The sequence below is a fragment of the Sminthopsis crassicaudata genome, chromosome 2 (assembly GCF_048593235.1).
Source record: "Sminthopsis crassicaudata isolate SCR6 chromosome 2, ASM4859323v1, whole genome shotgun sequence".
NCBI classification, from domain to species: Eukaryota; Metazoa; Chordata; class Mammalia; order Dasyuromorphia; family Dasyuridae; genus Sminthopsis; species Sminthopsis crassicaudata.
The window spans coordinates 31,967,554-31,980,165 of NC_133618.1; the positions used below are offsets into that span (position 1 = coordinate 31,967,554).

At 47.2% G+C, this 12,612-nt stretch overlaps 1 protein-coding gene across 1 annotated transcript in view; it reads right to left on the reverse strand.

Moving 5' to 3' along the window:
- Nucleotides 1-739: 739 nt before the first annotated feature.
- SUCLG1 (succinate-CoA ligase GDP/ADP-forming subunit alpha) overlaps nt 740-12,612 on the reverse strand; it is a 35,283-nt gene continuing 23,410 nt past the window's right edge. The window contains exons 6-9 of the mRNA XM_074285604.1: nt 6,824-6,907; nt 4,985-5,136; nt 2,623-2,811; nt 740-981 (exon numbers count right to left, since the gene is read on the reverse strand). Coding sequence (XP_074141705.1) covers nt 955-981; nt 2,623-2,811; nt 4,985-5,136; nt 6,824-6,907 — 452 coding nt within the window. The 3' untranslated portion in view covers nt 740-954. The remainder of the gene's footprint in view (nt 982-2,622; nt 2,812-4,984; nt 5,137-6,823; nt 6,908-12,612) is intronic.

A 12,612-nucleotide genomic window follows, 5' to 3' on the forward strand; every position in this document is an offset into this window, starting at 1 on the left:
GTGGCGGTGACTTAACCAGGCAGCGCAGCTAGTAAGGACCCAGGCCTCGCCAACTACCGCCTCCCTCTGTGGTGGGTCAGGTGCCAGTCCTGGAGTCAGGGCCACTTGCGGAGGTTGGAGGACACCATCATTATCTCCCCTTTTAAGTAAGGTTCTGGACCCGTCCTACGCAAGCTCGGGCCAGACCCCAGACTCCGAGTCCATCTCCAGGGACCAGCAGCCTGGGGATGTGAAGCAAGTCCGGGCCTCACTTTTGCAGGCCGTGGCCACTGGGGGTTCAATATTCCCCTGGCTGTGACAATCACCCCGGTCGCCCCGCCTCCCTGAGGCGATGGAGGCTCTTTCCTGCTGGGATTCCTGCTTCGGGCACCTCAGGGCGCTTTGAGGTGAGTGGCCGGCTGGAGCTGCGGCCGGCTGACAAAGCTCCCTCTCCCTGGCAGGCAAAGCCTGGAAACGAGCTTCGTCGGCCCAAACGTGGGCCTGCATAAGCTGGGGGCTGACAGAGGCTGGGGGCGGGAGAAGGAACCACGGGAAACCTTGCTGGGAGCAGCACAAGGTTTCTGAGGGCACAAGGGGGGGGGGGGAGGGATCCAGGGAAGTGGGCTCTGGCGCCAGTCAATGCTCAGTCATGGCAAGGACCCAGGTGCGTTCGATAGCACCTACATCGTTCTTTAAAAATGTTTAAATCCTCCTCCCTTCCCCAGGCCCTCTATCCCCCAATAAACTCCAGAACTTCATCTTCAAATCAAATAAAAGATTTATTGTTTGACTATGATGTACAATCAGGTAAATACATCTGAAGGTAGGACGTCCCAAACACGCACATCGCCTGGACGGGAGGCCGGCGCTGGGCAGGCGCGGCCAGGAGCGGACACTCAGCGGACGCCAGCGGAGGCCGGCAGCTGCTGGCTGGCATCTCTACAGTGATTCATTCCGAGGCTTCTTCCCCACGTTTCATAACATCTTCCTCTTCTCAAACTCCTTCAGAGACAGAACGGGGAGGGAAGAGAAATGAGACCCAAGCGGCGCTCGTGCTCCACAGGACTCCGAACCTCGCCACAGCAGGCGGAGACAGAGCCCAGGCTGGGGCTCCCCAGGGGCAGCTTCCGGCTCCCTGAGAGTCAGCCCCCGGTCCCACCGGCCCCTCACTGCGGGGGGCAAACATGGCTGTGCTCCCCACGCGGGCCCCGACAGAAACAGCAGGTCCCCTCAACACAGGAGCGGAACCAAAGACAGAGGAAAGCAGAAATGGCCAAAAAGACTCTGATCTCCTTGGGGTTTGAAGAAACTCCCCAAAGAGGCTCTAAAATTGCTTTCTGAGGCTGTCAATGACAAGATAAAGTCAGTGAAATCCCAAGGCTTCTGCTGCCACCTGCTGGAGCAACCTGACAGCGCGGCTCCTGCACTGCTGGGGGCCTTGCCTGCCTCCACCCCGCTTGTTCCCCCTCCTCTCCCCTTCCCCCTCTCCTGTCTTCTTATATCTTCCTTTTCCTCTCCCTCCTTCCTTCTTTTCCTCTTCTTTGACGCTCCCTAGCCACCAAGGTCACTCTTTATAGGACCAATGTTATCCAATCGGATGGTGGTGAGGACACTAGAGGATAATAGGAAAATAAGTGACCCACTACCTCGCCCCAAGACAAGGCCGAGAAAGAATCATATTAGAAATGGGCTTTTTTGTTTGTTTTTTCCTCCTCCTCACTTTGACCAGACAAAGCCCAGTAGTGAGCATTCGGTTCCATTAACCCACCCTCATTATTAAGCCCCTGCTGTGTGCGAGGCCCTCGGGCATTATAAGCCCCCCTCGTCTCCTGGCAGAGCAGAGCTCATGAGGGAGGCTCCCTCTGCCCTGAGAGAAGCTTGGACAAGCGCCACAAGCTCCTTGGGATCTTTTCAGTCTCAAGTTTTGGGGTGAAAAACAACCCACAAAGAAAATGGAAACCAGAACCCCAATGACGGGAAGCAAGCCCATCCAGTGTGGACACTTAACTCAGGGTTAAGTTCAAAGGCAAAGAGAAAACCGACGGTCCTGGTCCAGAAACAGAGCCCCGCCCCTCATCAGGCCTCCTCCTCCACCGCTCTCCCTTCATGACAAAAAAGGCCCTTCTCTCGGGGAGGTATCCCGCCCTGGACGGCCCAGGCCCAGGCAGGCAGAAGGGACAGTGGGGGAGAGGAGGCTCCCAGAGTCAGTGACGTGCCCACTGCGCCTGGGCTGCCGGGAGCTGGCCCCGGCTCTCCAGCTGGAGGAACCAAGCTCAAATCCTGACCTCTCCCTCGGAATCTAAAGGACCTCGACCAAGTCAGTGGATTTGCCTCTCCTTTTATCTTGCCCATGAAATTGGCCCTGAACAGTTGCCTGTGGCCCCCAGAAAAGAACCCGACGCGCAGGAGAGTCAGCGGGACCCTCCTGGGGAGGAATCTCTTGCAGCCGCATGTGCAACCTGCAGTCCCAAAGGTGTGGGCTTTTTCATGAAATTTTTACTCAGAAAGTTATTTCCGCTCATGCCCAATTAGAACGTTAATGGAATTACTCCACCTCAGTGAAGCAGTGCCCGAATGGAAGAAGAGAGAAAGACCCAGGAAGGGCCGGACATGGGCCTAGTCTGGGGGTCCCCTGGCACTCACTTTGTATATGGTGCTGCCCAGCTGGGCTGGGGACATACTGACGACCACTCCCGCACTCTGAAGAGCAGCGATTTTCTCCTTCGCACCACCTTTCCCTCCGGCGATGATGGCCCCAGCGTGACCCATTCTCCTGCCCGGAGGAGCAGTCAAGCCAGCAATGAAGGACACCACAGGTTTGGCTTTTGGACCCTGCGGGGACAGCAAAATGCTACTTTTAAACAAGGGCCCAGTTCTGGAAACGCTCTAATGAAACAATCAATCACACTGAGGAGCTCAAGAACCCCCACAGCTGAGTGGGGAAGTCCAGGATGCTAGAGGCCTAGCACCTCACAAGGGCTGAAACCCAACACCGAGCACTGAGCCACGATTACAATAACAGGGTCCTCCTTGCACACGACCCATCGCTTCTACACAAGCTCGGGGAAAACAGCCCTGAGCAGCTTCTAACTGCTCCAACTTCAGCCACCAAACTAGCCTGGCTACCCTGATAGAGACTGCCCCTGGATCTCCCTCCACACCCTGACCACTACCCTGGAGACCCCCTGCAGGCTCCATCCTGCAGACTCTCTCACCCGGTGAGCTCTTCATCCCCCAGAGAGCTGCTGCTCCTACAGACCTAGAAATCTGGCCCTTGTCTCTCCTGAGCTCTTGAACTGGACGTCGTTGGCATCTCACACAAAATCTTTAGCCCCAATTTCTTCAATCTTAGAATTGTTGGGAGTACCACCATCCTCCCTCCCGGTCACCCCGATTCACACTCACCATCATCTTCAAATACCCGCACCCGACCCGCAGACTGGCCACAGCCACATGCAATGTCAACTGGTCTCTCTCTCCCTCCCTCCTTCCCTCTCTCCCTTTTACACACACACACACACACACACACACACACACACACACACACACACACACACACACACAGTCCTTGCCTCCATTGCTGCCCCCTCCTCTCCTGCCAAAGGGATTTTCCTCAAGGGCAGCCCTCAGTTACTTCACCTTCTCTTCTCAATAGTGACTCCCTATTATCTCCAGAATCAAACAAAAAGCTGTTTGGTACTAAAAGCACTTCCCAAGCCGACCCCTTCCTACCTTTCCCATCTTCCCATCTTCCCATCTTCCCACTGTTCACATTCTCAGTCCATTAACACTGGCATCTCTGTCCCTCCGTGAGGGAATGCCCCCCTCCAGACTCTACCTTCTGAAGGAGGCTTTCATGTGTCCCCAACTGTCTTCCAGCAAATGCTAGAACGTTCCCCTTTGAGATCACCTTCTGTTCTCTCTGTGGATATTTTGTATTGTACCTGATTATTTACCTCACTCATGTCCAACTCAAGATCCCTCCAACATCACTCTGACTTAGAAAACTACAAATTAACATGATCTGTTTTATTATATTTTTATCTCTCTAGTTAAATAACCTCAAGTCAATCTGCAAGTTGGCGTTTACCCTCTCACCACTTAACCCTCTCACCAGTTTTAATAAACTGCTTTCTCAGAAGATCCTTAAGGACCAAATAATTGGAAATGCAACAATCTTTTCTTAACTCTATTCCCTCAGACTTCTGTTCAGCATCTGACTGTCACCTCACCCCGTTCCTCTTGAAACTCTTTCCTCCTAAGCATCTTCCATGTTGATTATCATGTCGGTTCCCTTCCTTCCTCCCTGAAGACCATCCTGATCAGCCTCCCTCCTTCTAGTCTTCAAAACAAAACCCACTATCCGAAGAATTGTGGAAGGACTGTCCCTGCCTTCATTAGGGACCCAGAGAGAACAGATTGACCCAAGCTGGGGGAAAAACAACAATTCAAGTGATAGCTCTCCTCTCCCACACTCAACTCTTTAGTACTTCTAAGATCACTCTCACTCTTCTTAGTATCTGAATAGAATATGAATTCTCTTAAAAATTAAAGCACAAAAGGCAGCAGCTGAGGTACAGTGGAATATGTCCCCAATGTGGCTCAAGTTTCAGAGATGACTAAAGAAAGACCAGTCAGTCAGCAGCCTTCCCCAAAGAGGATTATGAAAGCAGTTTATGTGAGAAATAAAACTTTTCACAACCTCTCTGAGCTCAAGGGATGCTAATAATCTTCAACCCCCAAAAGTCTTTTATTAATCTATTTGAATTCTGCATTTCCTGCATGTGCTGTAGAGACCACGTGGCCTAGTGCTGGCACCTGACTGACCCTGGCCATGGCCAGGGTCCTGAAGCTCAGTCTCCACCTCCTCCTAAGCCCAGGGCACCCAGCAGCAGGCCCGGAGCAGAGGTCTCCGGAGGCCTTCTCCTGACGACCCCACGGAGCATCTCATCAAACAGGGACGGCGGTTTTTAAAGCCCACCCATGATAGGGCACAAGTCCTTACTGAATTGTGTTGTTTCAAGAAGGCTGCTGCGCTTTCTTCAGCATTGCCACCGATCTCCCCAATCAGGATGATGCCTTCTGTGGCCGGGTCTTTCAGGAAGACTTCAAGGCAGTCGATAAAATCTGTTCCATTAAAGGGGTCGCCTCCAATCCCTGAAAAGGAAAAGAATGGAAACAAAAGCTGAGAAAATGGGGAGGAAGACCTGGAAGTGGCTGAAAATGTAGTTTCAGATGAACGGTTCAACAGCTTTCCTGACGGCGCTGAACTTTTCGCCTTGTCCTAAAATTTATTTTAAAGGTCGTCTCACTTAAATTTTTTAAGGTGAAAAATTCCAAAACAATGACTGGGCTTCCTTGGTGTGAATATAAGTGATATCCACACCTTCCTCTCTCTCTTTCCCTCTCATTTATAAATATATATTTTTAGCTCTGATAGCTTATGATTTTTCTCTCTGTCTTAAATCACTTTTCACTTTGTCCCTTTCCTAAAAAACGATTCTAAGGAAGAACAAAACAAGATACAAAAGAAGATATTTATCCTAAATAAAATGTGTACAAAGGTCTGAGCTAATTTTGTGTAACTACATGTAGAGTCCACGAGGTCAAAAAAGGTATGTGTTCTCACTAACTACCTTTAACTCCCAATTATCACACACCAAGGAAGCTCAGGCAAAAATGGGAGGTGCCTGAGTGGAAGGGGGTCTCTGCTGTCTCCCCCCATCCAAGCTGGGAGCACCAGGGTGGATGGCGTGTCACATGCATGCCTAAGGAGGCAATCCCTATATGAATGCTTGTGGATTTGGCCCCAAGCAGAGCTGGTTCAGTTTTTTACAAGCTGATGGAAGCAGAGCACAGGTCCGAGCCAGAAGACCTGGCCCTCCACCTTTCACAGCTTCAGTTTTCCATCTGTAGAAAAGCAACAGAAATACAGGGATTGCCTAGCTCACAGGGAGAAAATCACTGCAAACCTCAAGGGGCTACAGAAATGTGAGCCCTTGTGACTGTTAGGTGCCTTCAGTTCCTACGGCCTGGGTGAAGGACGGCCCACAAGCGTAAGGAAAATTTCAAAGGAGAGAAATCTACCAAGTGTTCAGTAGCTACCATGTTCAATATAACCCAAGCCAGATAAGGCAAAATCTGAAATTGCAAAGGATCAGTTAAAAAACATTACAAATAAACTGAGAAGATAGCTTGGGGAAGCAAAGTAAATCCCATCTCTTTATTGATAGCAGGAACTCCCACGGCATGACGTGGTACAAGTCTTAGCATTTATCCATCAGAGCTCCCCAGAAACAGAGTGCCCTGTTCACAGCCAAGCAAGGGCTGGAACTGGCATCCAGCCTAGGAGATCCCCCTGCCCCTCAAAGCCTTCTGCCAGTGGCTCTCCGGGAGCATCACAAAAACGGGGGGGACCGTGGCTTGTGACTGTTCAAGCAAAACACACAAGTCTTACCTCAAACTCTTGGCTAGTGTCCTTACCTGTAAAGCTGGAAAATACCACCTGTGCTACCTATCTCACAGGGCGGTGAAGTTCATGTGAGATGAGGCACACAGAACACTATATAAAGCATCAGGAACACTTACTTCCTGAGTTCAAATCCAGCCTGAGACATGTACTAGGCAAGTCACCAGCCCAGTTTACCTCAGTTCCCTCATCTGTAAAATGAGCTGGAGAAGGAAATGGCAATTCACTTCAGTAACTACCAAAAAAACCCCAAATGGGCCAAGAAGAGTCAGTCACAACTGAAAAACGGCTACACAATGGAATGATTATCACATGCCCAAGTCACTAATTTCTACTGCAATCAGCTAACTGCAGTTTCACTGGGAATCTCCTCACCAATGCACAATGACTGGCCCAGGCCAACTTGGGTTGTTTGATGAACTGCTTCATAGGTGAGGGTGCCGGATCTGGACACGATACCTGAAGGAACAAGAATCCAGAAAAAGGATGTTAGAGTCATCTCTTAGAGAGAGGTCATATACACTAAGCATGTGCTGGCTTTTATAAAATACTAACTCCAGTTATTCTACAAATATGCCTTGGAATAAACCCACCACTAATTCTGAGCTGGAAAGATACAAAATGAGGCAGGACAATGCCTGTGTTCCAAGAAAAATGCTTTTACTTTATAGGTTCTTAAAAGCTAGACAGACTAAGCAAAGGGAACAGGAATCCAGGTTTCTGATAAACGAGGCAGTCAGCGTGGGATGGGGATACCCAGAAATCCCCAGCATTAGACAACCTCCAAATTTCAAAAAGACAACCACATTTGTGAACAGCTTCTTTCTAACCCTTCCACATTCACCCACCTATTCCGTCTCTCTTCACAATAAAAAAGCAACTAACTATAAAAAATGAAAGGAAAAAAATCAAGGAGGGAGACTCACTATCCAATCTCCATTAGATCTCAGGTCTTACTTCTTTTAGACAATGGACATGTATAAAAGGGCTTCATTTCCCATAGACACAAAGGAGAGCTGGATGTCCTTTCCTTTCCCACACATGAAGTTATAAAGCAGAGAATTTGTTCTAAGCCACTATTTACAAAACAATTTAAAAACGAGATAAAAAATGGGGAGATGAGCGATGTCCCTAAGCTCATAGACATACAGAAAAAAACCTCCTCTGTCTGGGACTCCCCACAGATATAAAACTGAGAGTGGCAATCATAACATAAAGATTAACATGGCAAGCAGAAGATGTGATCAAATTCATTTATTTCTAGTTATATGGTTTATGGGTAGTTTCTACTTATGACATTTGGTATAATGAAAATAGAATCCTGAAGGCTGGGCTTTGGCAAGTATGTCGAGCAAATTCAAGAACTCAGGCAAGTCACAGGCTCTCTGGGCCTCAGTTTTTCCATCTGCAAAATGAGGGTATTGGACAAAATGATCTCTAAAGGCCCTTCCAACTCTCAGTCTGTGTAACATGGGGCAGACTCTGTAACTACAAGAACGCCATCACCAGACAAACAGAATTTACATCAAACTGAGAAGTTGTCTTCCTCACCCCCTCAGAATGAGCACACTGATATTCTTAACTAGAGCACAGCCATTAATCACTTGACAGTCACTTGGTGCTGTGATATGGGTATTAATTAGCATTTCCCTTGAATGACATTTGGTACACATGATTTCAGATTCTTGAATCAAAGAAAATTGGCCAAATTAGGAAAAAGATCTTGTTCCTGCTGGTCCTTAAGAACCATGTAGACAATGGTCCAGACGATCTGAAACGTTATCAAATTCAACAATCCTCACAAGCCTGAATTCTGAAAAGGGACTGCAAGATAGTCTCCATCAGCCTGATACACTCATGAGCCTCTCTTTTCCATTTCAAAACCACCTGTTGCTTTGGGCACAAGTTCACGCTGTTGGTGGATCTCCCAACTTACAATATTACCCTCTAGGGACAGTTGGAGATGACTGTTCCTGAGGGTATTTACCAGTTTGCTGGCCTTGGTCCTCCTCTTTCCCAAAGATCTTCCATCTGATTCACTCTAAGAGTTCAAACTATCAAGGCTACAAAGCTGGCTCCCAAATCTCTTTCTCTAGATCTAACCTAGTCTTTCCATCTGCGCAACACATATCACCCTAACAATATCCCACCAGCATTTTGATCTGCCTTGTCCCAAACTGTCCCTAAAATATCTTCTTCCTTCTGCCTTCACCAGTCCCCACCCAAGTTAACTAGTTTTTGCTTCCATCTGTCCCTCTTCTTCCCCTTTCATCTGCAGTCATATAGAATGCTACATATAGCTGCAATCTCTCCTCTCCTTTCCAGTCTCCCTGCCACCAGGCAACAGCTTCCTAACAATTCTCCCTTATCTACGGGATCTTCCCTCTTCAACCTACCCTTCACACACTTCTGGACACATTCCCTTCTATCTTCTGCTCAAAACCAGTGACTTTCTACCATCCAAACTCTTTTGTGTGGCACATGAAGCCCTGGCCAATCTAGGATCATTACGGCTTTGCAGTATGTCTTATACAAGTCTCCTCCAACTACTCTCCCCCACCTCTCTGCCTTCCCTCACACTGTTCTCCCAGACCTACATTCTTCTCTCTTGTCCCATTGCTGTCCATCCTTTAAAGTCCAGATAAAACAGTATCCCCTCCCTGAAGCTGAATGGACCTGCTCAGGCCAAAAATGGGTCTTTCTCCTCTCTGGTCTTCCTCTCAGGGAATGAGACCTTAATTTTAGGAACATCACTTTTATGGCAGAAAAAGGAGGCTTGGGGCAGGCAGACCCCTTTGGGGGCCCCTGCAATAGTTCAGCAGGGAGATGATGGGGGCCTCCACTGTCAGAGGAGGGCAGAGGGCATATTCAAGATATGTGGCAGGGGGAGATCAAGGCAACAGCTTGGATAAGGGCAGTGAGAAAGTCACAAGTCCAGGGCGACTCCCATGGCGTGAGCCCGAGGGATGGGAAGATAATGACATCATTACAAAGGATCCTTTATAATGATGGGGAAGGTAGAAGTTCTGTTTTGGAAATATTTAAGACATCTACTAGACATCCAGCTTGAGACACCCAAACAGCAGTTGTTATAAGATCCTGGAGGTGACCAGGAAAGGGAGATTTGAGAACCAACAGCATCAAAATAGTAACAGACTCTATGGAAGCTGAAGGAATCACCAAAGTAGGAGAGAGGATCAGGGTACCAAAGGGCTACCTACACCTAGAAGGGCATGACCTGGAAGAAGATCCAGCAAAGAACAGAAAAGGAGTGGTCAGAGAGGTGGAGGAGAACAAGGAAAAGGGCATCCTGAAAACCTGGAAAGAAGAAAGTACTAAGGAGAAAAAGGGGGGTCAACAGTGAAAAAGACTTCATTGAAGCCCACGAGAATTAAAAACTGAGAAAAAGTTGTTCACTTTGGCAACTTAAGAAACCATTCATAACTCTGAAGTGAGCAGTTTCAGGTAAGACTGGAAGCTAAGGCAGGAAGGGGTGAAGAGGTAAGTGAGGAAAGAAAGTGGGGGCACTTAGCTCAGGTGGCCTTCTTAAGGAGTCTGGTCCCCAAAGGGCAGAGAATATACTGGGCAAGTTAGTGGAGATGGAAGGATTAAGCAAGGGAGTTTTGAGATGGAAGTGACAGGGGTAGGTTTGCTGGCAGCAAGGACTGAAAACAAGTGACAGAATGGGGGTGACAGAAGGGACAATCAGCTGGAGGAGATGCAATGAAATGGGATGGCTTGAGCAGGTAGAGGGGCTAATACACACACACCCAGAAGCTCAATAAATGCCACTGAATGTTTCATGTCACCACATACTATTGTGCACCCTGGTCCGTGCCAGCTTTAGATGGCATTTCCTCAATGGGGTCTCGGGGTCCCTTCCAGTTCTAAAGCATTATGGAGCTATTTGATTTCCTCTAGAGAATATCTACCCAGCATGGGCCTATGCCCACATGTGCATTTGCAGCTATTGTTTGCAGATAAAAGGTCATAGGAAGCTAATCCAATGACTTTATTCTTCTGGCGGATTTTCAGCTGCAGATTCCGAGTAGTTTGTTTAATGCTTTAAGCAAATTGCAAATTAAGAAAAACAGAAAATGAGAGTAATTGTGTACAGTAGTTTACTCTCCTGTCTTCCCTCAAGAGTTTAAACAGTAAAAATACATTCATAAAAAAAGCCATAGTAATAGAACCCACAAATTTGGCACGGAAGCAAGTTAAATGCTTCCCATTTGGAGGCCGTTTGCTTTCTTCAACGATATTCCATTACTGATGTGTTGTGTTATTACTCGGTCGCCATCAACATAAACTCGAGTCTCCCCATTCCACTCCAGCACAATTAAATTCCAGCCAGATTAGTTTAGACACATCTGCAGGAAGGCTCATCAATCTCCCGCTGCCAGACATCAGGCTTTGGGATGAAAGGTTAGGAGGGGGCTGGGTCATGAAGGGCTTGGAATGGGGAACAGAGGATTTTAGACATTAAGTTGGAGATAAAAGGGAAATTTTGAAGTTACTGAGTCGTGGTGGGAGAGGAGGGTCTGATCTCCTGGGTATGGTCATCAGAGCAAGAGGAAGGTGCAAATGCCCTCGGGATGGGAGAGGAGACATTTCTCTTCTCTTTCGTAAGTGTACCATCTCCATGCTTAGATCCAGTTACTGACCCCTACAAAGGCAAGGTGTACTACTGGAGAACATCCATCTGCTTCAGAGGCCAGAAAACCTGGGGTCAAATCCTGCCACACGGCCTGTGACCTGACCTCTCAGCACCCCATGCAACCCTCCGACTCACAGTGATGGAGGGAATCTGCTTAGAATTAATTCCCTTTATGAATGAAACCAAAGTCTGAAAATATAACCTTCATTTTAGAAGTGGCTGTGGCTGAACGTCTGCTCCTTTAGACCTATTTTACAAGATACTTGCACAAGAGACCCTTCCTCATTCTCCTCCCAACTCCATCTTCTTTGTTAGATCCCTTCCGAGTGAGCATGAGCCCAAGAGCTGCGGCCTCAGCCCTTCTTTTTTCTCCTTGGGACCACATCCATTCCACTGCCTCCAGGGGAATTCTAAAATGTGTATTGTTGACTAATTTCTTTGTTTTGTTTTGTTTTTTTAAAGCTTTTTTATTTTCAAAACATTTGCACTGACAATTTACAATTTGACACTGACTTTTGCATAGCCTTGTGCTTCAGATTTTCCCCTCCTTCCCCCCCGACTCTCTCCCCTAAATGGCAAGCAATTCAATATATGTTGTACATGTTAAAATGTATCTTAAATCCAATATGTGCAAACATATTTTTACAATTCTCTTATTGCACAAGAAAAATCAGATCAAAAAGGAAGGAAAATGAGTAAGAAAACCAAATGCAAACAAACTGCATCAAAAAGAGTGAGAATGTTACGTCATGGTCCACACTCAGTTTTCACAGTCCCCTCTCTGGGAGTAGATGGCTTTCATCACAAGATCAATCATCTCACTGTTAGAAAGAGTTGACTAATTTCAAAACAAAATCTTGGTTCTTAACTAGAAGACCTAAGCAAGGACCAGCAAATTCTCATTAAACATTCTGAGAATGTCTAGGGCATCCAGAAAGAGGAAGAGGCAAACTATTCTGAATAAACATTGAGAAGGAGAACACTGAGCTTTACAATCTAGGGTCAGGCTAGGAGTACCCAGAAATCCCTGCCATTAAGTGATAACTGGAAAACAAGAGAAATGACCAAGAGAAAACAAAAGTAAATGTTCCCATGTCCCAAAAATGCAGGAGACACTATTGTTGAAAAGGCTTGAGCGGTATTACCAAACATGGAGCACAATCATACCCACCCCCATATACTCTTTCACAAGCTACAGGCCATTATTTTGACGATTCAGGGTTTCCTGAATTAAGTAGTACTTAATCAACTCTGGATTCAGTAAAGGAAGGGAAGGAGAACCTTAAACATATTTTTCTGGTTTGGTAGGAATCAAGCACTGCATTTAATTTCCAGATTAAAACTTCAATTCAACAAAGATTTACTGGGCACTAACAATATAAAGACACAAATTAAACAGTCCCTACCTTCAAAAAAGCTTACTTTCTACTTATATCTTATTGTTAAAAAACTAAGACAATCAGTTATGGTAGCCCCAAACTGCAATCCCTCTCCTGAGGGAGGTGGA